The sequence below is a fragment of the Zingiber officinale genome, chromosome 7A (genome assembly GCF_018446385.1).
Source record: "Zingiber officinale cultivar Zhangliang chromosome 7A, Zo_v1.1, whole genome shotgun sequence".
Classification (NCBI taxonomy): Eukaryota; Viridiplantae; Streptophyta; class Magnoliopsida; order Zingiberales; family Zingiberaceae; genus Zingiber; species Zingiber officinale.
The window spans coordinates 119279382-119301602 of record NC_055998.1 but is presented as its reverse complement, the minus strand read 5'-3'; the positions used below and the strand labels follow the sequence as shown (position 1 = coordinate 119301602).

General features: G+C 40.4%; 1 protein-coding gene across 1 annotated transcript; it reads right to left on the bottom strand.

Moving 5' to 3' along the window:
* Nucleotides 1–16260: 16260 nt before the first annotated feature.
* On the bottom strand, nt 16261–17566 carry LOC122000423 (transcription factor MYB32-like). The gene is made up of 2 exons (XM_042554826.1): nt 17382–17566; nt 16261–17307 (listed from the first exon to the last, which is right to left on the bottom strand). Exons 1-2 carry the CDS (start codon nt 17515–17517, stop codon nt 16487–16489), a joined length of 957 nt encoding a protein of 318 aa, XP_042410760.1. The 5' UTR covers nt 17518–17566; the 3' UTR covers nt 16261–16486.
* Nucleotides 17567–22221: the final 4655 nt, after the last annotated feature.

Here is a 22221-nt window from a genome sequence, read left to right as displayed (position 1 = left end):
TGGAACATCCGGTTTATCAAAGTAATCCAGATCTATGGATTTAGTAACCGGATAAGTTTTGTGTATACAAAAGATGTGATGGAAACGTGGTGGTATTTCTTGTACTATACTTAGATAACATTTTTTGTAGTTGGAAACAATATCAAAATGTTGTCAGAAGTAAGGGTATGGTTGTCCAAACAATTCGATATAAAGGACTTGGGAGAATGTATATATTCTTGAGATCAAAGTAATAAGGGATCGCAAGAAAAGAATATTTTACTTATCCCAAGCTTCATATATTGAAAAAATCCTTACTCATTTTAAGCATACAAAACTCCAAGAAAGGTTTCTTACCTTTTCAGGATGGAGTAACTTTATCTAAAGATATGTCTCTGTAGACATCAAAGGAGATAAAGGAAATAAAGGCAGTTCTTTATATTACGGCTGTTGGAAGCCTAATGTATGCTATGCACGAGATCAGAAATCTGTTTTGCCAAGAGCATAGTTAGCAGATATCAAAGAAACCCTGGACAAGGATAGTGGACTACAGTAAAGCATATATTGTAGTACCTTAGAGGCACTAGAGATTATATACTAGCTTACAAGGCAGTTAATTTAGTCCTTGTGGGTTGCATGGATTTTGACTTCCAATCGGATAGAGACAATAATAAGTCGACCTCGGGGTTTTGTATTTACTTTAGGAGGAAACGTCATAACTATGGAAGAGTGATAAGCATAGGTGTTTTTCTGGACTCCACCATAGAAGCTGAGTATATGGCAAGCCTCTGAGGTAGCCATAAAAGCTGAATGACTCAATAATCTCAAGATAGACTTAGATATGATTTCTGGTTTGTCCAAAGATTATTACAATTTATTGTAATAATATTGGTGTAGTAGCAAACTCGAAGAAACCATAAGTCTATAAGGCAAGTAAACACAATAGAGCGCAAGTACCACCCAATACGAGAAATCGTATAAACGAGGAGAAGTTGTTGCCGCCTAGATTGCATCAGATGATAACCTAAGGTCCTTAAGGCAAGAGTTTTTTGAAAGGCATGGGAATCAGATGTATGGCAGCAAATATGGCAGCTTAGTCTTTTAGTATAAGTGGGAGATTGCTAGAATGTATACTAAAAGCCTAGCTTTTGGTATAAAATATTTATCTAGAAATAAGAATCACATTGGCCAAATGTCTACATTTGTGATAAATGTAGTTGTTCAATTAATTTATATTGTAGATAACATGGTGTGTGGTGTCATACACAGAAGATCATGTTATCAGTACCTTATAAATTATAAACAGTAGCTCACGACCAAAATGGAAAGGAGCAAACCATTAGAAGGCCGTAGTGTAATTAGGTATCAGTTTATCTTGACTGTATAATTACACTAGTACACTTAGAGTGTATTGAGTAGGACCATTTGAGGTCATTTCTTTTATACTGATTTTATAAAGAAACAAAGACCTCGGTTATTATGGAAGTGTGTGCTCTTAAGCCTAATATAATAACAAGAACATATATTTGATATTTATTTCTTTAATTTATCAATGGGTGAGATTTAGTTCGATGAATCAATAAGCCCGATAAGTTGGGAAATGGTATCACTTATAGTGTGTGTTGTTGATTATAGAAGGAAACTGTGTCCTAGAGATACTAAGTTGATAATGTCCTCAAGAGGAGCTCATAAGGATTGTCATGTTAAACCCTGCAGGTGGACCTAGTCCAACATGATGATAAGGTTGAGTGGTACTACTCTTGGACTAAGATATTAATTAAATGAGTTGTCAGTAACTCACTTAATTAGTGGACATTCGATATCTTAAACACAGGGAGACTAACACACTCATGATAAGAAGGAGCCCAAAATGTAATTTGGGATTGGTGCGGTAGTTCAATAATAGTTCTCTAGTGGAATGAATTATTATTGATAAAATTAAGTTGTGTGTTCGGGGCGAGCACGGGATGCTTAATTTTATCGGGAGACCAAAACCAATTCCTCCTCTCGGTCCCTATCGTAGCCTCTTAATTATAGAGTACTATACCCACCTATACCCACCTTCTTACCCATCCTATAGGGGCTGGCCAAGCTAGCTTGGAAACCAAGCTAGGGCCGGCCATGGGTATGTTCATGGGTGAATTCATGTGGCCAACCCTATTAAAATAAAAAGGAATTTTAATTTTAAAATTTTTCTTATTTGGATAATATAATTTAAAAGAGAGTTTAAAAATTTAAATCCTTCCTTTTATAATATTCTACAAAAGATTAAGAGAAGAGTTAAAATCTCTTTCCTTATTTGTAGATTAAAAGGTTGATTTTAATTTTGGTAAAAACTTTCCTTTTAATTATATTCATGATTTAAAAGAAAGTTTAAAAATTAAAAATTCTCTTTTATTAGTTTCTACAAAAGATTAAGAAAAGATTTAATATCTTTCCTTATTTGTAGATTGAAAGGAGATTTTAATTTTTAGAGATAACTTTCCTTTTTGGAAATTATCCACATGTTTAAAAGAAAGATTTTAGTTTATAAAATTTCTTTTTATTAACCAATCATGAAGGGATTAAAATTATTGGAGAAATTTTTATAAATTTCTAGAAACAAATTAGGAAGTTTTAATTTTTGTTTTAATTAAAACTCTCCTTGTTTTGGGGAGAAGAGTGGCCGACCATTATAATTTGAAAAGAGAAAATTATTTTAATTAAATAAATTTTCCTTTTCAATGGCAAAAGAATTAAGGAAGTTTTTATTAAATTTTCCTTATTTGCCAAGACCAAGGATTATAAAAGAGGGGGTAGAGGAGGCTTCAATGCTAACGACTCTATTCTATTTTTCCTCTCTTTTCTCCTTGGGTGTGGCCGGCCCTTTCTTTCCTCTCCTCTCCTTTGTGTGGCCGAAACCTTCTCATGGTGGAGATAGCTTTGGTGGCCGGATCTAAGAAGGAGAGAAAAGAAAGTCTAGCATCCCTTGGAGCATGGTGGTGGTGGCCGAACCTCTTCATCCTAGGAGAAGTTTTGATGGCCGAAACTTGTAAGGAAGAAGAAGGTGCTTGGTGGTTCTCATCTCGGAAGATCGTTGCCCACACAACGTCCGAGGTTAGAAGAGGAATACGGTAGAAGATCAAGAGGTTTTTCTATAAGGTATAACTAGTAATTTTTCTTTCCGCATCATACTAGTTATTTTTGAAAATAATACCAAATACAAGAGGCATACGATTCTAGAGTTTCGAATTTGTTTTCGATATAGTGTTCTTTTGTTTTTCTTTTCCTTGTGATTTGATTGTTCTTTTCGGTTAACCTAAAGTTATTTTAGGAAATTAAATATTAGCTTTCCATAAAAGGTTTTGTCTAGTCGGTGGTGGTTGCTCCCATATCCAAGAAGGTCATGTGCCTCGCCACGTCAGTACTGGGAACCAATTATGGAAATTAATATTTAATGAAATTAATAACTTAAGGTGATTTGGGTCGAACGTGTTAAGTTCCGTAGGAGACCCAAGTCAAAACCTAAAAGAACGAATAGATTAAATTTTGGATCAAACGTGTTAAGTTCCGCAGGCGATCCAAAATTTAATTTAAAAGAACACATGGTAGCTAGGAAAAGGTTCAGACCTTTGTACAAAATTTTTGTACAGTGGAACCTCTAGGTTTTCTGAGTAGCAACCAACAATTGGTATCAGAGCTAGGGTTTTGCCTCTGTGTATTTGGTATTAGTTTAATTATGCACATGTCATACATAATTTAGGCAGGATAATAGTAGGATGTGCTAACTTTGTGGATGCAGGATCCAACTATTATGGCTTATAGTTTTATGTGTGTGATTGGACCCTTGGACATGTCAAGGACATTTATATGTGTGTGCATGATTGTATTATAAAATACAGCAGGAGCTGTATTTAGTTTTGTTAGGATTTTATTTTTGATCTAGATACATGTACATTCCTTTTATGGAATATAGGATCAAAATGTAAAATTCTATTTATGTCACGGATCGAATCTTGCAAAGCGTGGAACCTTCTAAGGACCAGAGGCGCAGCGGAACTAGGAGCAAGATGGATGCGACAGCTAGACCCGTTATTTTCTACTTATTTCCTTTCCTTTCCTTTTGGTTAATTTCTTAGATTTGCTATTTTATTATTAACTGGTTAATTGTCCTACAATTTTATTAGCCATCTTCTTCCAAATGTAAGTAAGAGTTTCCCTAATGCTGTGTTTTTTTTAATAAACTTTATCATTTTTTGTGTTTGAGTTTCGCTAACAAGTAATATATATAGTTCATAAGTTTACTATGTGATAGTAATCTTTGGATGGCATAGGATTGATTGGCTTATCTATGTTAGGGATAGTGCGAGAAAAAGGTGTTGATCCCCGGGTAGCTTCTGGAGTATGCAAACTGATCGTCGAGGCTAGTGTTCGACACTATCTCCGTAAACGATATTGCTCCGCTACGGTGCTTAACGGATTGTTGCAATTCGTTCCCAAGATACAACGACGACGAACGTCTCGGAATCGTAGCACTCCGACTTTCGAGACCAGCGAACCTTCTAGTAGACTTCTTGGACTCTTGAATGCACAAGATGAGATGAATGCTTGAGGAAGAGAAGAGAGGATTGAGTGAATTGAGTGAATTTTCCATCATCTGGAGGGTTCTATTTATACTGAAAGAAGAGGTTGATTGTCCTTTGGGTGAGTGGATGTGTTCCTTGGGCTAGATCGATCTAGATCATCCATTCTGAAGGGTTGTAACCCTTCACCAAGCCCACTTCAATCTCATCCATCAGATTTGAGGAGTTGTGACCCTCAGATCCCGCCTATTGTCATTGGATCCTTCAGATCAAGTCTCATCCCAGGCCGTCAAATCGTTACTCTTTGCGATCCAACGCTCTAGATCGCATCACAAGCGATCCATCATACCTATTTAATCAACGGTAGCCATCCATTCCCTAAGTTAACCGTCCGGTCATCTCCCTTTGCCCACGAGGATGCCGCATAGGCGCTGCCATTACGCACGTGCGCACGTGGCGGGTGGCGGGCTCACAGGTGCGAGCACCTGCTTGCCCTGGGCTAAGGGGTAACTTGTCCTTTTATTTTTTGTGTTAACTCCATTAACACATCTTCATTAATAAGTAGAGAATACATATCGAGAATTTCCGATGTGGGACTATTCTCCCATGCACTTTATTAATGAATAATAAATGTTATTTTGGGCTGACTTTAAACATTAATTTCTCATTCACCCTTAATCGGTTTTGAGCAAATTAATAGTCTAAATCTATCTACGCGAATCGTAGATTTCAATTTTGAAGTCAATTACGACTTTCAACAATTGATGGCTTCCTTCCTGTAAATCGTTTTGGTCCATTTAAGGCCACAATATCCAACAATCCCCCACATGAATGGAAATTAATGCAATGCGTGTATACATGCTGACATTTTACAAGAGTCCAATCGATAAGTCACTGCATCGGGAGAGGTAGCTTGTGGCTTTGAACCTTCCGTAGTGAAATGCTATCGAGTATACTAGGCTGCGCAGTGAACGTGATGTCTTGAACTGCTCAGCTGTTGGTGTATACTTAGACAATAACACCCACACAGAGATCTATCTCACGTACTTTAGGTTCTCATGGTTGGTTCCGTTTCGGCCATGGATACCATCTTGGATTCATGAGTGTTTCATTGAAGCGACCTCACATAGGTGACACTTCTATCAAGAGTATCCTACCATACTCCACCTTATCAGGTATAAAAGTCACTAAAAGCATAAGCTTAACCTCACTACATGAGGTAGGACAGCACAAATTCATCCTAGGATTGGGATAGAGATAAACTATCTAATGTGCTGGACCACAACTTCTGTAACTTCGTTATCCCATTGAACCAAGATCTTGGGATCTCCAGTCAACAAGGTTGGGTTACCGCTACAGTCGTTTTCAGTTGTAGATTTTTAATCTCATTCCTCTTGATGAGCAGTATACTTGATCTCGACTCAACCCCTTCGTTAGAGGATCTGCCAAATTATCTTTGGACTTAACATAGTCGATTGCAATCACTCCATTCGAGATCAACTGCCTAATGGTATTATGTCTACGACATATATGTCGTGACTTCCCATTATACATATTACTCTGTGCCCTTCCAATCGCCGATTGACTATCACAGTGGATTAGTACGGCAGGCACAGGTTTCATCCAACTCGGAATATCTTCCAAGAAATTCCGCAGTCATTCAGCTTCCTCAGCTGCTTTGTCTAGTGCTATAAACTCGGATTCCATAGTTGACCGAGCAATGCAAGTCTGCTTAGTGGATTTCCAAGATACTGCTCCCCCACCGATCGTGAATACATATCCACTAGTGGATTGGAGTCTTTTATATCTGATATCCAATTAGCATCACAATATCCTTCCAACATAGCGGGATATTTTCCATAATGTAATCCATAGTTCATAGTATATTTCAAATATCTGAGAACTCGCATCAATGCTTTCCAATGGGTGTCGTTTGGATTACTCGTAAAATGACTCAGTTTGTTGACCGTACAGGCAATATCCGGACGTGTGCAGTTTGTGAGATACATCAAACTGCCTATTATTCGAGAATATTCCAACTGCGATATGGTCTTACCATGGTTTTTCGCTAAGTGTTGACTTAGATCCATAGGTGTTTTCACTGTAGAGAGATCGTACGCATTGAATTTTTTCAATACAGATTCTACATAATGGGATTGTGTTAAAACTATCCCTTCTGATGTCCTGAGAATTTTAATTCTCAATATAACATCTGCTTGACCCATATCAAAATTTCTGGTCAACATTTTCTTTGTAGTCATGATTACATCATGATTACTGCCCATTATTAGCATGTCGTCTACGTATAGACAGACAATTACATAACCTTCAGGTGTGTTTTTGACATAAATGCATTTGTCACATTCATTTATTCTGAATTCGTTTGACAGCATTACTTTGTCAAATTTTTCGTGCCATTGTTTAGGCGCTTGCTTAAGTCCGTACAACGACTTAACAAGTCGACACACCTTTTTCTCATTTCCAGGAGCCATGAACCCTTCGGGTTGCTCCATATAAATTTCTTCTTCCAACTCACGATTTAAGAACGCAGTCTTAACATCCATTTGATGTATTTCAAGGTCATACAGTGCTGCAATGGCTATTAGCACTCGTATGGACGTAATCCTTGTCACCGGTGAGTATGTATCAAAGTAATTAAGGCCTTCCTCTTGCTTGTACCCCTTGGCTACAAGTCTGGCCTTATACTTGTCAATTGATCCATCGACTTTATACTTACGTTTTAGTATCCACTTACAACCTAATGGTTTATTACCGAAGGAAGGTCTACTAATTCCCAAGTATGATTATTCATGATAGACTCAATTTCACTATTGACAACTTCTTTCCACATTGGAGCATCGGGTCTAGAGAGCTTCACTTAATGTTCTTGGTTCCATTTCGACATGAAAGTCATGAAATCGGCCCGAACGATTTCTCAACTAGTCCGTTTGCTACGACGTGGCTCTTCACTTTGATCGTCAATAGTCCTTTTATAACAGCTAAGTTCGGTAACGTCATTTTTGTTTGAACTTCCGTTGTTATCACTTTCAACGTTTCCCTTTTTATTTGGGAATACGTTTTCAAAGAATATCGCATTCCGAGATTCTATGGTTGTTCCCACATGTATATCAGGAATGTCTGATTTGTGAACTAGGAAACGATATGCACTACTATTATGGGCATATCCGACAAATACCGCATCGAACGTTTTAGGTCCGATCTTTACTTGCTTTGGTTTAGGTACTTCGACCTTTGCCAAGCACCCCCACACTTTCAGGTATTTGTACGATGGCTCGCGGCCTTTCCATAGTTCATATGGAGTTTTATCATTTTTCTTATGAGGGATTCTGTTGAGAATGTGATTTGTCGATAATATTGCTTCCCCCACAAGTTTTGAGGTAAGCCTGAATTTATCAACAAGGCATTCATCATTTCTTTTAGTGTCCGATTTTTACGTTCGGCAACACCGTTTGATTGAGGTGAGTAAGGCGCCGTTGTTTGATGGATAATGCCAGATTCTGTACAAAATTCATCAAACGGTGCACCATATTCTCCACCTCTATCGCTTCGAATTATTTTAATTCGTTTGTCAAGTTGGTTTTCAACTTCTGTTTTATAGGTTCTGAACGCCTCTAGGGCTTCGTCTTTACTTCTTAAAAGAAAGACATAACAAAACTTTGTGCAGTCATCGATAAAAGTAATAAAATATTTTTTACCTCCTCTAGTTTGCACAAATTTCAAGTCACATAGATCACTATGTATTAACTCTAGAGGAGTTGTTGTCCTTTCCACCGAATGAAAAGGTAGTTTCGTAATTTTCGCTTCCACGCACACTTCACATTTGTGTGTTCCGTCAACATTGACGTTTGATAATAAATTTAATTTGACGAGACGTTTGAGAGTATTATTATTCACATGTCCGAGTCGATCATGCCATAAATTAAAATACTCAACAACATAGCTGGAAGCATTTATTTTATTACCATCAAAATTTCGGAGTACAGGCATTACAACCATTTTGAATAGACTCTTTTCTAGGTACCCCTTTCCTACGAAGACACCATTCTTCGTAAGTACAAAGTTGTCTGACTGGAACACTAGCCTAAATCCGGCCTTGAGCAATGCCGCTCCAGAAACTAGGTTCTTACCGATGTCGGGAACATGGAGTACATCAATGAGTGTTAGCTCCTTTCCGGACGTCATCTTCATAACAACCTTTCCGAGTCCAATAATTGGCGACGTCGTGGAATTACCCATATAGAGCTTCCTGTCATTTATTGGAGTATACTTGGAGAACATCGCTTTATCGGAACAGATATGACGAGTTGCTCCAATATCAATGAACCACTGCTTCGGGTTGGTATCCATCAAGTTGGCTTCAAATACAACTGCAGTGAGATCCAAGTCCTCAAGAGAGGTTGCGACATGATTCGCAACATCCTTTGGCCCCTTGGTTGGCTTCTTTGGGCGTCTGCAGTCCTTGGATAGGTGTCCTGCCTTTCCACAGTTGTAGCAGGAGCCTTTGAACTTCTTTGCTTGAGCCTTCTTTTTGAACTGCTTCGGCTTTTTGGCGTTCGACTCAACCAGGTTGGGCATTTCGTCTATAGTCCGCTTGGTTCCTCTGGAGTCGGATAACTTTCGATTATCCTCCTCTATTCGTAGCCTCAGGATCAGGTCTTGCAGCCCTATTTCCTTTTGCTTGTGCTTTAGGTAATTCTTGAAATCCTTCCATGACGGAGGGAGCTTCTCAATTACCGCAGCAACTGCGAATGTCTCGTTCAGCTTCATGCCTTCGGCGTCCAGATCATGCAGTATTAATTGCATATCTTGGACTTGAGATGAGACACTTTTTGAGTCCACCATCTTGAAATCCAAAAACCGACCGACGATGAATTTCTTCAATCCAGCATTTTCGGTCTTGTATTTCTTCTCAAGGGATTCCCACAAAGATTTTGCCGTCTCCAGAGAACAATATACGTTATATAACGTGTTGTCCAAGGCGTTGAGTATATAATTGCGGCACAGAAAATCTCCGTGAGACCACGCATCGCTAGCAGCCTTACTACCTTCCGTAGCGGCTGGCGTGTCTTCGTGCAAAAACCGGACAAGGTTTAGCGTTGTTAGATAAAACAGTATCTTCTGCTGCTATCTTTTGAAGTCGGTTCCGGTGAATTTCTCTGGCTTTTCTCCGTGCGGAATGGTTGTCGGAATGGCGGTCGGAACGACCATCGGAATGTCGTTGGTAGCCATATCAGTTTGCAGGAAATATCGTTTATGACTGTTGATCCCCGGGTAGCTTCTGGAGTATGCAAACTGATCGTCGAGGCTAGTGTTCGACACTATCTCCGTAAATGATATTGCTCCGCTACGGTGCTTAACGGATTGTTGCAATTCATTCCCAAGATACAACGACGACGAACATCTTGGAATCGTAGCACTCCGACTTCCGAGACCAGCGAACCTTCTAGTAGACTTCTTGGACTCTTGAATGCACAAGATGAGATGAATGCTTGAGGAAGAGAAGAGAGGATTGAGTGAATTGAGTGAATTTTCCATCATATGGAGGGTTCTATTTATACTGAAAGAAGAGGTTGATTGTCCTTTGGGTGAGTGGATGTGTTCCTTGGGCTGGATCGATCTAGATCATCCATTCTGAAGGGTTGTAACCCTTCACCAAGCCCACTTCAATCTCATCCATCAGATCTGAGGAGTTGTGACCCTCAGATCCCGCCTATTGTCATCGGCCATCGGATCTGGATCCATTGATTCGATGCTTCAGATCAAGTCTCATCCCAGGCCGTCAGATCGTTACTCTTTGCGATCCAACACTCTAGATCGCATCACAAGCGATCCATCATACCTATTTGATCAACGGTGATCAACGGTAGCCATCCATTCCCTAAGTCAGCTGTCCAGTCATCTCCCTTTGCCCACGAGGATGCCGCATAGGTACTGCCACGTCAGGTACGAGCCTGACACGTCACCCGCGTCGTACGTGCGAAGTGCAAAGTGCGCCTACAAAGCGCCCATTGCGCACGTGCGCACGTGGCGGGTAGCGGGCTCACAGGTGCGAGCACCTGCTCGCCCTGGGCTAAGGGGTAACCTGTCCTTTTATTTTTTTGTTAACTCCATTAACACATCTTCATTAATAAGTAGAGAATACACATCGAGAATTTCCGATGTGGGACTATTCTCCCATGCACTTTATTAATGAATAATAAATGTTATTTTGGGCTGACTTTAAATATTAATTTCTCATTCACCCTTAATCGGTTTTGAGCAAATTAATAGTCTAAATCTATCTACGCGAATCGTAGATTTCAATTTTGAAGTCAATTACGACTTTCAACAATTGATGGCTTCCTTCCTCTAAATCGTTTTGGTCCATTTAAGGCCCCAATATCCAACAAAAGGAGGGGTGAATACTTCAATTGCTTCGTCTTGATCTTCTACTCGTCGTTTGCATGCATAACAGAAAATTTGAATCAAAATCAATGCCAACAAAACAAGATCACGTTCTAACATGTTTGATTTTATTTGGTTCATCGCTTCCTAAGGTGACTACGTCTCAGGCCTAGTCCTAATGATTACCGCCAATATCCTTCTCTTTCCTAGATAATTTATAGAGACAGAGAAACATTTTATAGCCTTTTCTTCCAAACAATACAAGTAATATAAAGATACAAATGAAAAATAAAATAACTTTATAATGAACACTTTGATTTTGTTTGCCTCTTTGATGTTTCAAATTACTTATTTATGATAGGAAATGTAGTAGTACTTCGTCTCTAACATCTCAAAAATCGACAACTTTAAATTATCTTAAAACCTTCTGTTGTGTCCATAATGATATGATATTATCCACTTTGAATCTAAGCTCTCATGACTTTACTTTTGGGCTCTCCTCAAAAGGTCTCATGCTAATGAAGATATCATGCATCCTTTTAAACCCATGATCATTCTCAAATCTTTCCAATATAGAACTTTAATTGAATCTCAGCAATCTTCCCCTCAAATGAAGGACCATAATTACTCTCATGGTCCGGGCCTCCCTACGAGCATCCAGTCATCCTGACCTGCTCTAGGCCTTTCCACAAGCATCCGCATCTAGTCACCTTGACCTGCTCCGGACTTCCCCGCGAGCATTCAGTCATCCTGACCTACTCCGAGTCTCCCCACGAGCATCCAGTCACTCATAACCTACTTCAGGCCTCCCTACAAGCATTCGCATCCGGTCACCTTGACCTGCTCTGAGCCTTCCCACGAGAATTTGGTCACCCTGACCTACTCTGAGCCTTCCCGAGAGCATTTGACCACCCTAACCTACTCCAAGGCTCCCCGTGAGTATCCAGTCACTCATGACTTACTTTGGACCTCCTCATGAGTATCCAGCCACCCTGACCTACTCGTTTCCCTACAAACATTCAGTTATCCTGACCTACTCTAGGGTCTCTCAGCGAGCATCCGATCATTCTGACCTACTTTGGGTCCACCCTCAACTTCGTTTAAGACCACCACACATGACATCTAGTATGGACCATGACTCTGATACCATTTGTTGTGCCTAAAGGATGTTCACATATCTTCATAATGACATGAAATTATCCACTTTGAGCCTGAACCCTCATAGTTTTATTCTTGGGCTCTCCTCAAAATGTCTCATGCTAATTGAGATATCATGTATCCTTCTAAACTCATGATATTTTCTAAATCTTTTCAATATGAGACTTTGATTGAATCCAACACCTTCTTTTATAAGATTATTGTTCGGACTAATTTCCACTTAGTAGTCGAATTCGACCGTTTAAGCCTGTCATCGACTATTTGTAATTATTTGAATCCTGTAGTCGAGTTTTGAACCTTCTGTATACTTCTATAGTATTATCAGTAGACTAATACACTCCAACAATCGATTGATTATTAACAGTCAAGTTGAATAATCAATTTTTCAACTCTATGTTAAATATCATTAGTCGACTAATCAAAGTCATCAATCAATTATTGCTATAGTAAATTATTGTTCACGGATTACCTTAGAAAACCCTAATTTTGTGGTTTAGCTCCATTAGTGATTGATACATCCTATCAATTGATTGATACTTCATTTTCAGCCTTACTAAAATTGAATTTTCGCCTTACTTGGCATCGATTGACCTCAACCTACCAAGACTTTTTTTTACAGTATCCGATCAGTCTTGACCTACTAAGATTTTACGTTACCCAAAACTAGTCAACCTTAATCCATCGGAACTTCGTTATTGTCAAATATCTAGTCTTCCTTAACCTTTTTGGATTTGTTGTCATGTCTAACATTCGGTCAAACATAAGCTGTTAGGACTTCCCTCATTTCCAAGTGGCTGTTCTTCTATGACACACTTGGACTTTTAACCACCGAGTATTTGATCAACCATGACCTGCCCACTTAATTGGACTTTCTGTCTCATGTCAACTCCCTATTAGGTTTTCTATCACCAAGTGTCTGATAACTGTGACCCGGTTAGTCTTTGCATATATTGTCAAATATTTGATCAATTTTGACATTATTTAACTCTTCACTCAACCAACTTAAAATATTGATCAATATTAAAATCTAACTCGAGTCAACTTAAATTTAGTCAACATGATCAATTTTAACTCATGTTGATTGCACCATTAACCTCTAGTCTACTTAAATTGACTGAATCGATTGACTTTTTTTGTTTGATCAATTTATTTAGACAGATCAACTGAGATCTTTCCACTTAGGAAAAAAAACAAATAGTTGATCGATTTTTTATTTTATTAAATATTAAACAAATAAAAATTATTTTTTACTAAATGAGAACCAACTGCTTCCACATGTTTTATGAAAATTACCGTAAAGAATATAGTAAAATAATGTAATAGGTTTTATTCGAGAAAATAATAGATGCAAAGTAATTATTCGATCGTAAAACAAAATTAAAAAAAAAAACTACTTATGTCAATGATTCGTAGATTATAATTTTATGAGAATTGATATTTTTTTTTAAATTATTATTCTTAGAATTACTATTTGAGTTCATCAATTTTTCTACTTATTAAAGTTTCTTCTAAAAAACACTTTCAAAGTAATTGTTTAGGTAGACCAACCATTTTGGATTCTAGCAAGATTTTGAGAGGCTGGACAATATCAAATTGTGACTTTATCTTGCAGTAAGTAACATGAATGGATTGTTGTCACAATAATTGGTTAGGCAGGCTTCCCATTTTGGAACTTGGCTAGATTCCAAGATACAGATGAATGTCAAGAAACTCAATTATGACATGCATGATTCCAATTTTTTTTTTTTTTTTCAAATTAAGGTATTCAAAAATATATTTTTTTTTTTACTGATCTCGTAAAAAAAAAGATTAATTTTTCAAATTAATCATTCTTTACCTGGGGTTAACTGATTTATTGCAACAACATCCAATACAAATAAAGATTAGTTTGATCCTATGTAGGTAGTTTCCCCACCTTTCGCATTGGGGTCGCGGCGCCCACCGGAGTCAGTGGGCTCCACCATCTTAATGCGAGAGGTGGGGACACTGCTGTACATAGATTGAAATTTTCCACCAAAAAGTACTAACTGTGGGATTAAAATATTCATAATTGATGGAACTTCAGATTGGGCAAGGACTAAGTTGGTAGAATTAGCTAAACATGTTGGCTCTGTGGGACGCCGACAGGCAGACAAGTAGGCCACTTTTATCGGTTGGATCTGCTAGCTGGTAAGTCGATTAGTTGTGTTGATTGATCATGTTGATAAGTAAGTGGCCAAGCCAAATGGATTGGTGAGCTAATCTATTTAGCATGCTAATTAAATAAGATAGATAGCTAATCTATCTATCGAAATTAAACGAGAGTAGTGGAAGTCAAACACGAGAGGCATTCACCTCTCTAATTTTCCATTCCCTAGCTATGTTATTGTCCTCCATTCATTTTTTAAAAGAATCTTTTAAACCTCAAATTAATCACAAAGACAATAACTAGCTTTTTTTTTCAAAAAAAAAAAAAAAATTCCTGACTCGAAATGTACTACTCATGGTTCATCGCAGGAACCCTACACGTGCTGTAGGCATCAGACATGTAAGCAAGTAGGTATCAGAGATGGCACCAAACAAAAAACAAACCCTACTCACCCTGTGACGCGTACGTCCTCTCAAGGTATCAAATTTAGAAGGGAGTGGGACCTCTAGCAATTAGGCATCCAAAGCCCCCCTCAATGGCTCAATCCATGCACCGTTGATTAATACACAGAGATTCTGCCGCATGCAAATATGCAACTTAAACCCCGGCCCGAATAAAATATTGATTAAATTGAAATAATCAATTGAATTCTCAATTATTAGTAAGTGTCCTCTCCAACTTTCCCCGTGTACCTCTTCTCTTCTCAAACCTAACTCCGTTTCTCAATTATTAAGGGCCTCTCCAAGCTAAGATTTTTCAAGAGGTTTTTAAAATTAAAAAAAGTTTGAAAATGACAATTCAAATCTATTGTTTATTCTTTTGAAGATAGAGTCCGTAGTTAAGGATGCCGTATTATTGTATATATTTGACCGTTTCACAGTAACTTAAAAATGAATTATTTTTAATAAAATTGTTAGTAATGAATAAAGTTGTAATATAAATTTTTAATAAAATTGTTCATAAATTATTATTTTAAAAATAAATGCTAAAAAATATGCAAATGACTATAATTAAATTAAGGTTTATAAGTTAATTAAATATTAAATGAAAAATATAAATTTAATTAAATTATAAATCATAAGTTAATTAATATATTAAATTGTAAATTATAAATAAATTAAATTAAAGATCATAATTGATTAAAATATTAAATGAAAATTATATAGAGATATTAAATAAAAAAACTAAAGATATGTGATTTATAATATAGGACTCATAAAACATTATTGGAAGATTTTTTTTTAATGTAGAGAGAATAATAATTTTTTATACTTTGATGTAGCATTAAAGTGGCATACTATATATATATAACTCTAATCATTAGAGAAGCTTTTAGGTATCCTCTCCAACTTGAACCAAGAGCAGGTACCACATTGGTTTCCTGGGGATGTTCTAGTGATTAGTACATGAGATGTTGCTATCACGAGATCTGGGGTTCGAATCTCGTCATAGTCGAGGTAAATGTCTTCCTTATGTGCTAGTCACTATTCCCAAGACTAGTAATCGTCTATGTTAATCCTGAGACGAATTGACGAAGGACGTTGAGACGAACATATTCATTTTTTTACCACTAAGATCAGGTACCACGCTTTCATGCAAGCAAACCCTGTCTCATGAAACTTTTACACTTTCACTGACAAGGGTACAAGAATTATTAAATGTCTTGCAGTAAAAACAGTAATTATATTTATCTAAGGACTTATATAGTCAGTTTATAATCAACTGTGAAAATAGTTGAAAGGTAAAAAGAATTTTTTCTAAGGACATATACCTCGTTAAAAATTAATCGCTATCCTATTATATCAATTTTACCATTCTCTAACTAATTGAGGATCACGACGGTGGAGACACCGGAATTATATGCATGCATGCGGCAAATACTTGCATGAGTATACAACTAGGGTTAGGGTTTCTAATATATATATTGGTCAAAATATTTAAATGCCATTAGTAAATTATTTCCCACTTTCTCCCCCGCACACCAAACCAATCAATCATTCCATCAAACACCAGTCGAAATAATTCAGATTTTATGAGGAAACTCACGCAGCTATTTAATGGAAATCTAATTAAAGAACAATGGTACGGCCGACAAATACAATCCCCGCATAATTAAATTGGCGGTACGGGCGCGCTCATCAGGAAACCCTCCCGCACAGTCGTCACTCACACCCACACACACACCGCGCACCAACCATTCATGTCGTCGTCGATGTGAACAACGAGGACGAAGGAGACCACTACTTCCTAAATCCTACCAGTACCACAGCGCTGTCGGACAGATCACATGCGCTATCGAATCGTAGCTACAATCTCTCCAGCTCCGTATGCCGGAGCTCATATTCGGTGCTCTCCGTTCCTCCGGACCGAGCAATATGGCCCGCGACGCTGCCTCTCTCAGTGCTGCGTCGCCGTCCTCCGAGCTCCACCCCGCGGTGCTGCCGTGCCACGCATCCGCGCCGGGGATCAGCTGGTCAGCGTACTCCTCCTCCAGGTTGACCTCCACCAACGCCGCGTCGCCGTCGCCGTCGCCGCCGCCACCGCCGCCGTAGAAATAGGTCTCCAAACCCACGCTGCTGCTGGCGTCCTGCTCACCGCCCCAGCTCTCCATGGGGTTAAAGGAACCGTACTGCACCGGGGCCGCCGGAAGATGCTGCGCCGGGTCCCCCGTGCCGGCCGCGTTCCCACTGTTTAGCGAGCTTAGCAGGTACGCAGCGATCGGCGAGGACAAAAGTAAGGGGTCGGAAGAATCCGACGACGAGGGAAACCCGCCGTAGCTATACTCCTGCTGCTGCTGCTGGTGGCGGCGGTGGTTAACTCTCTTTATTCTCTTTGGTTGTGGGCGGATCAATATCCCTGAGAACTTCTTCTTCAGCTTCGTGTTCCAGTAGTTCTTGATGTCGTTGTCCGTCCTCCCGGGGAGGTGGCTGGCTATCACTGACCACCTGCTCCCTATGCTGGCGTAGAGGGTGGTGATGATCCTGTCCTCCTCGTCGGAGAAGCACCCGTGCTTGATGTTGGGCTTCAGGTAGTTGAGCCATCTCAGTCTGCAACTTTTCCCGCACCTGTTGAGCCCTGAGCAATACACAAAACACGCATTGTTATTCACACGTCAAACTGCATGGCCATCGACGTATACACGCACGCACCAGCTTTGTTAGGGAGAGTGATCCAGTTTCCACCGGTTCCATGCCTCTCTATGTACTCCCTGAGCTGCTTGTCTTCCTCACGAGACCAATGCCCTTTCTTCACGCTAGCCTTGTCACAGCATGGTGCCCTCCCCATTCTCGCCTTGCCTACGATACCAGTCGCCACAAAAGATGAGCATGCGTTTGCCACGTACACACACATATATATGCGAGGGATCGAATTGTATACGTTTAGAGAATGACAAAATTAAGATATAGGTTAGTAAACCTGTCTGGATTTGTACTCTGACATCACATGCATGGATCTTGTGTAATATAATTGCTGCGCCTGCATATGTGTGACGAGTTAGGTGGAGCTGGTCAGGCGACTCTTACTTCTTCCTCTCTCAAGTTACTTAAAATTTCTTACTTTGTATTTACTTGCTTGATTATCAACCTGTGCACGTGTTCCTGGACAGAACGGCTGTGTGTTGCCAGTATTTATTTACCGCTGCAGGGTTAATATAATCTCACCTGTCTGTATATATAATTTTGAACAAGTTAAAACTTCAGATCTTTGGGGTGAGTAAAAACTTGCAGTATTTACAGTGCCAGATGTTAATTAACCAACTTAGTTTATGCTAAGAGCTGTGATGCTTAATAGTTTTGATTTTAAATTTTTTTATTATTTCCATCTCGTTTCCTTTCAATTATTTAATTAGATTCGTTTATCTCCATTTGAATCACGTGTATATAGCAAAGAGAATGTACATAAAGAATTCTTTATTTGATAGTTCATTCGTGATAGTTTATTTTCCACATTCTTTTATCTTTTATTTTTTATTTTTTATTTTTATTGGGAGGCTAAATGGAATAACTGTAATTCTAAATAAAAAACTTACTCTGACAAATTACAGATTGTTTAATTAGATTGATAGAGGGAGCAGGCAAGGTCTTATTTGATTTGAATAACAAAAATAAAATGTAATATTTAAATATATCAAAGGTGATATATTGATGTGATAAATATATTTTATTTTTTAAAATTTATCCTCGAGTTCTTACCGTATCAAACTAATAACTGAGGGACCAAAATAACTTAAATAATGTGTTGCCATTACCGAGACGCGCCCATGTGAACCGTAGACATTTCATGCGTGCATTTGTTGAATGTTAGGTAGAAAGTCAGTGGAAATACGCATAAAAATAATTGTAGAGAATTTTGCAAATAAAAAAAAAATGTAATATATGAAATGACATTTTACCATGGGAACAAAATATATTTTGTTCCCGTCCGAAAGTTGAATCGGATGAAGACGGACCACGAGATCGCAGTTGTTGATGGAAAGTCATTGCGAAACCGGGTCGATCTGGCATCCTCCGGGAGAGCTCACACGAGCAGATGATGGGGGGGGGGGGGGGGGGGGGGGGGATGATGAAGCAGGGACTCTCTGCACACTCAGACGAGCCCACCAGTCGTTAGAGACCAGAAACCAGGGAAAAAGTCCCTGGACCAGACCCTCCAACGCTCAAGTCAGGTACTTTTTTCCCAGAAACACAGAGAAAGGACGAAAAGTAGAAGACGAGTATGAAATGACGAGTGAGCGTACCTCCGTAAGGGACAAGACATCCCTTTTTATACTGCAATGGATGTTTCTGGAGTCTGACGGGTGTTAGGGAATGTCAGATGTCAGGCTTTGTCTGGCGGTGGATGACACGTGGCGTCCTTCTATAGGTCTAAGAAGGAATCCTAGGGCTATACACACCAGACAGACAGTGATTATTCCCTAACAGGTTGTTATGATTCCTTGGCTTGCTTGTCATGTAGCGTCCGACCCCCTTATTCCGTTGTTCCTGTATTGACTCTTTATACTTGATGATCCCGACCCATGGGTGCAGACCTGTAGCTATCCTGAGTCCCAACCTGTATGCGTCGGTCTGCTTCCGCTTATCCTGAGTCCCAACCTGTATCCTTGGTTGGCCCTATTTCGACCTGTATGCTTTGATCCTTGTACTTGGTACCGCAATGCTATAAATCCCGATCTGTATCCTTGGTTGGCCCAATCCTGACCTGTACGCTTGTCCATGTATCCTGTGTCGCAAGGCTAGAAGTCCTGACGTATATCCTTAATTGGCACAATCCCGACCTGTACGCTTGTCCCTGTATCCTGTGCCGCAAGGCTAGAAGTCTTGACCTATATCCTTGGTTGGCACAATCCCGACCTGTACTCGAGTCCTCACTCGACACAGGTCCATTCTTGAGACGCCATTCGTGCCTAACCCCGCCTATCTTGCAACTGGACCCCTTGAACTACACGTAGGCCGGATCCTTGACCTCCACGTGAGTCAGACTTTTGACCACCACGTAGGCTTAACTTCTGACCGCCACGCAAGCTTGACTTCTGACCTCCACGAGAGCTTGACTTTTAACCATACCGCGATCTTGACTCCCGACCACGTCATTTCTCTGACCCCACGATCACGCACCATATCACAAGCCTCCCCCTCAAGTTTAGTCGAAGGAGGCTCTAGTCCGATTGACTAGATCCCAGTTCTGTAGTTTCCTGACCTAGTCTTCATACCTGACTTGGCCTTTGCATCTCTCTACTTGCGGATCCTTCTCCTGAAGTCCCATTCGTCATTCATTGTCTTCCCTAAAAGATTGACGGGATTTTATGGTGTGTATTGACTCTTCGGTTTTCGATCATGTCCCGTTCTCATAAATGTCGTACAGCTTCCCAAGCGCCAGTCCATGTTCCGAGGTAATCCTTTCACCTTCTCCTCCATTATAAGAGGGTTGAGCATACTTCCCCTGTCATGCCTACCACCACCTTCCTTTCTTCCAGCTATTCCTCCCTAGCCCATGGAGCATGACGAGTTATCTTCTTTACGTCACCAGCTTGCTCTTAAAGAAAAAGCCTTGCGCGAGATGACATTAAACATAGATCTTCAGACTTCTCTTCGTAGGGAGATGGAAGAGCTCTGGCAAGCAGCCAAGTACAGAACTCGGGCTGAGGTAGCTCTCAAGATGAAGGCTCATGCGGACTTCCAGGCTCAGATCCATCATATCCTTTATCTGAAGATGAAACACAAGGACGCGGTGGCCTTCCTGAAAGAGGAGAGTCGGCTAAAGGACGAGACCATTGGTCAATTGCAAAACTCCCTCAAACTTGTTGAGGAGGAACTGGGTCAAGCAAGGGCTCATTTAGAGAGCAGGGGACAGGCCTCTGGATCTAGTAGCAATGTAAACCCTTGAAAAATGTTCCTCTTTTAATGAAATAAAACAAGTTTCTTGGATTCCGTTGATAATGGTGTAAATCTATGTCCCTTTGCTCTTGTATCATTGCGTTATAAACACCTGTGTTTCTCTCGCATTTCTAGCAAAAATAATAAGGATAGCTTGCTTACCCAGCCTTCTTCTTACCTCTCACCAGAAGATCAAAAGGCTTGAGAAGTCAAGACGCTTGAGAATATGCCTGTTAGTTTTCATATTTGGCAGCAAAAATAATGGAAATATGGCTTACCGACCAGTTGAGCATGAGAATATGTTTTGTTGTATTTTGCCTAGGTGAGTGTAGAGGGTATCGACCGAGAGAGTCGTTAGGCGTGAGGGCATAACTTACTTATAACTCGCACTGGGGCGAGAGTCTAGGACACCGACCTGGACGATCGTTGGGCGTAAGAGCATAGCTCACTTATAACTCGCACTGGGGCGAGAGTCTGGGACACCGACTTGGACGGTCGTTGGGTGTGAGACCGTAGCTCACTTATAACCCGCACTGGGGCGAGAGTCTGGGACACCGACCTGGACGGTCGTTGGGCGTGAGAGCATAACTCACTTATAACTTGCACTGGGGCGAGAGTTTGGGACACCGACCTCGACGGTCGTTGGACGTGAGAGCATAACTCACTTATAACTCGCACTGGGGCGAGAGTCTGGGACACCGACCTGGACGGTCGTTGGACGTGAGAGCATAGCTCACTTATAACTCGCACTGGGGTGAGAGTCTGGGACACCGACCTGGACGGTCGTTGGACGTGAGAGCATAGCTCACTTATAACTCGCAATGGGGCGAGAGTCTGAGACACCGACCTGGACGATCATTGGGCGTGCGAGCATAACTCACTTATAACTCATACTGGGGCGAGAGTCTGGGACACCGACCTGGACGGTCGTTGGGCGTGAGAGCATAGCTCACTTATAACTCGCACTGGGACGAGAGTCTGGGACACCGACCTGGACGGTCGTTGGGCGTGAGAGCATAACTCACTTATAACTCGTAGTGGGGCGAGAGTCTGGGACACCGACCTGGACGATCGTTGGGCGTGAGAGCATAGCTCACTTATAACTCGCACTGGGGCTAGAGTCTGGGACACCAACCTGGACGATCGTTAGGCGTGAGAGCATAGCTCACTTATAACTCGCACTAGGCCAAAGTCGGGACACCGACCTGGACGGTTGTTGGGTGTGAGAGCATAGCTCACTTATAACTCGCACTGGGGTGAGAGTCTGGGACACCGACCTGGACGGTCGTTGGGCGTGAGAGCATAGCTCACTTATAACCCGCACTGGGGCGAGATTCTAGGACACCGACCTGAACGATCATTGGGCGTGAGAGCATAGCTCACTTATAACTCGCACTGGGACGAGAGTCTGGGACACCGACCTAGACGGTCGTTAGGCGTGAGAGCATAGCTCACTTATAACTCGCACTGGGGTGAGAGTCTGAGACACCGACCTGACAGCTATTAAGAAATTCTTATGAGCTGGTCCAAGAGTTGGATTGATAATTGCAAACTGGCCTGGGGATTGTCCTTGAAATTCCCGCCCGGGTATTGTACTGTAGTTGTCTAGCCAGCT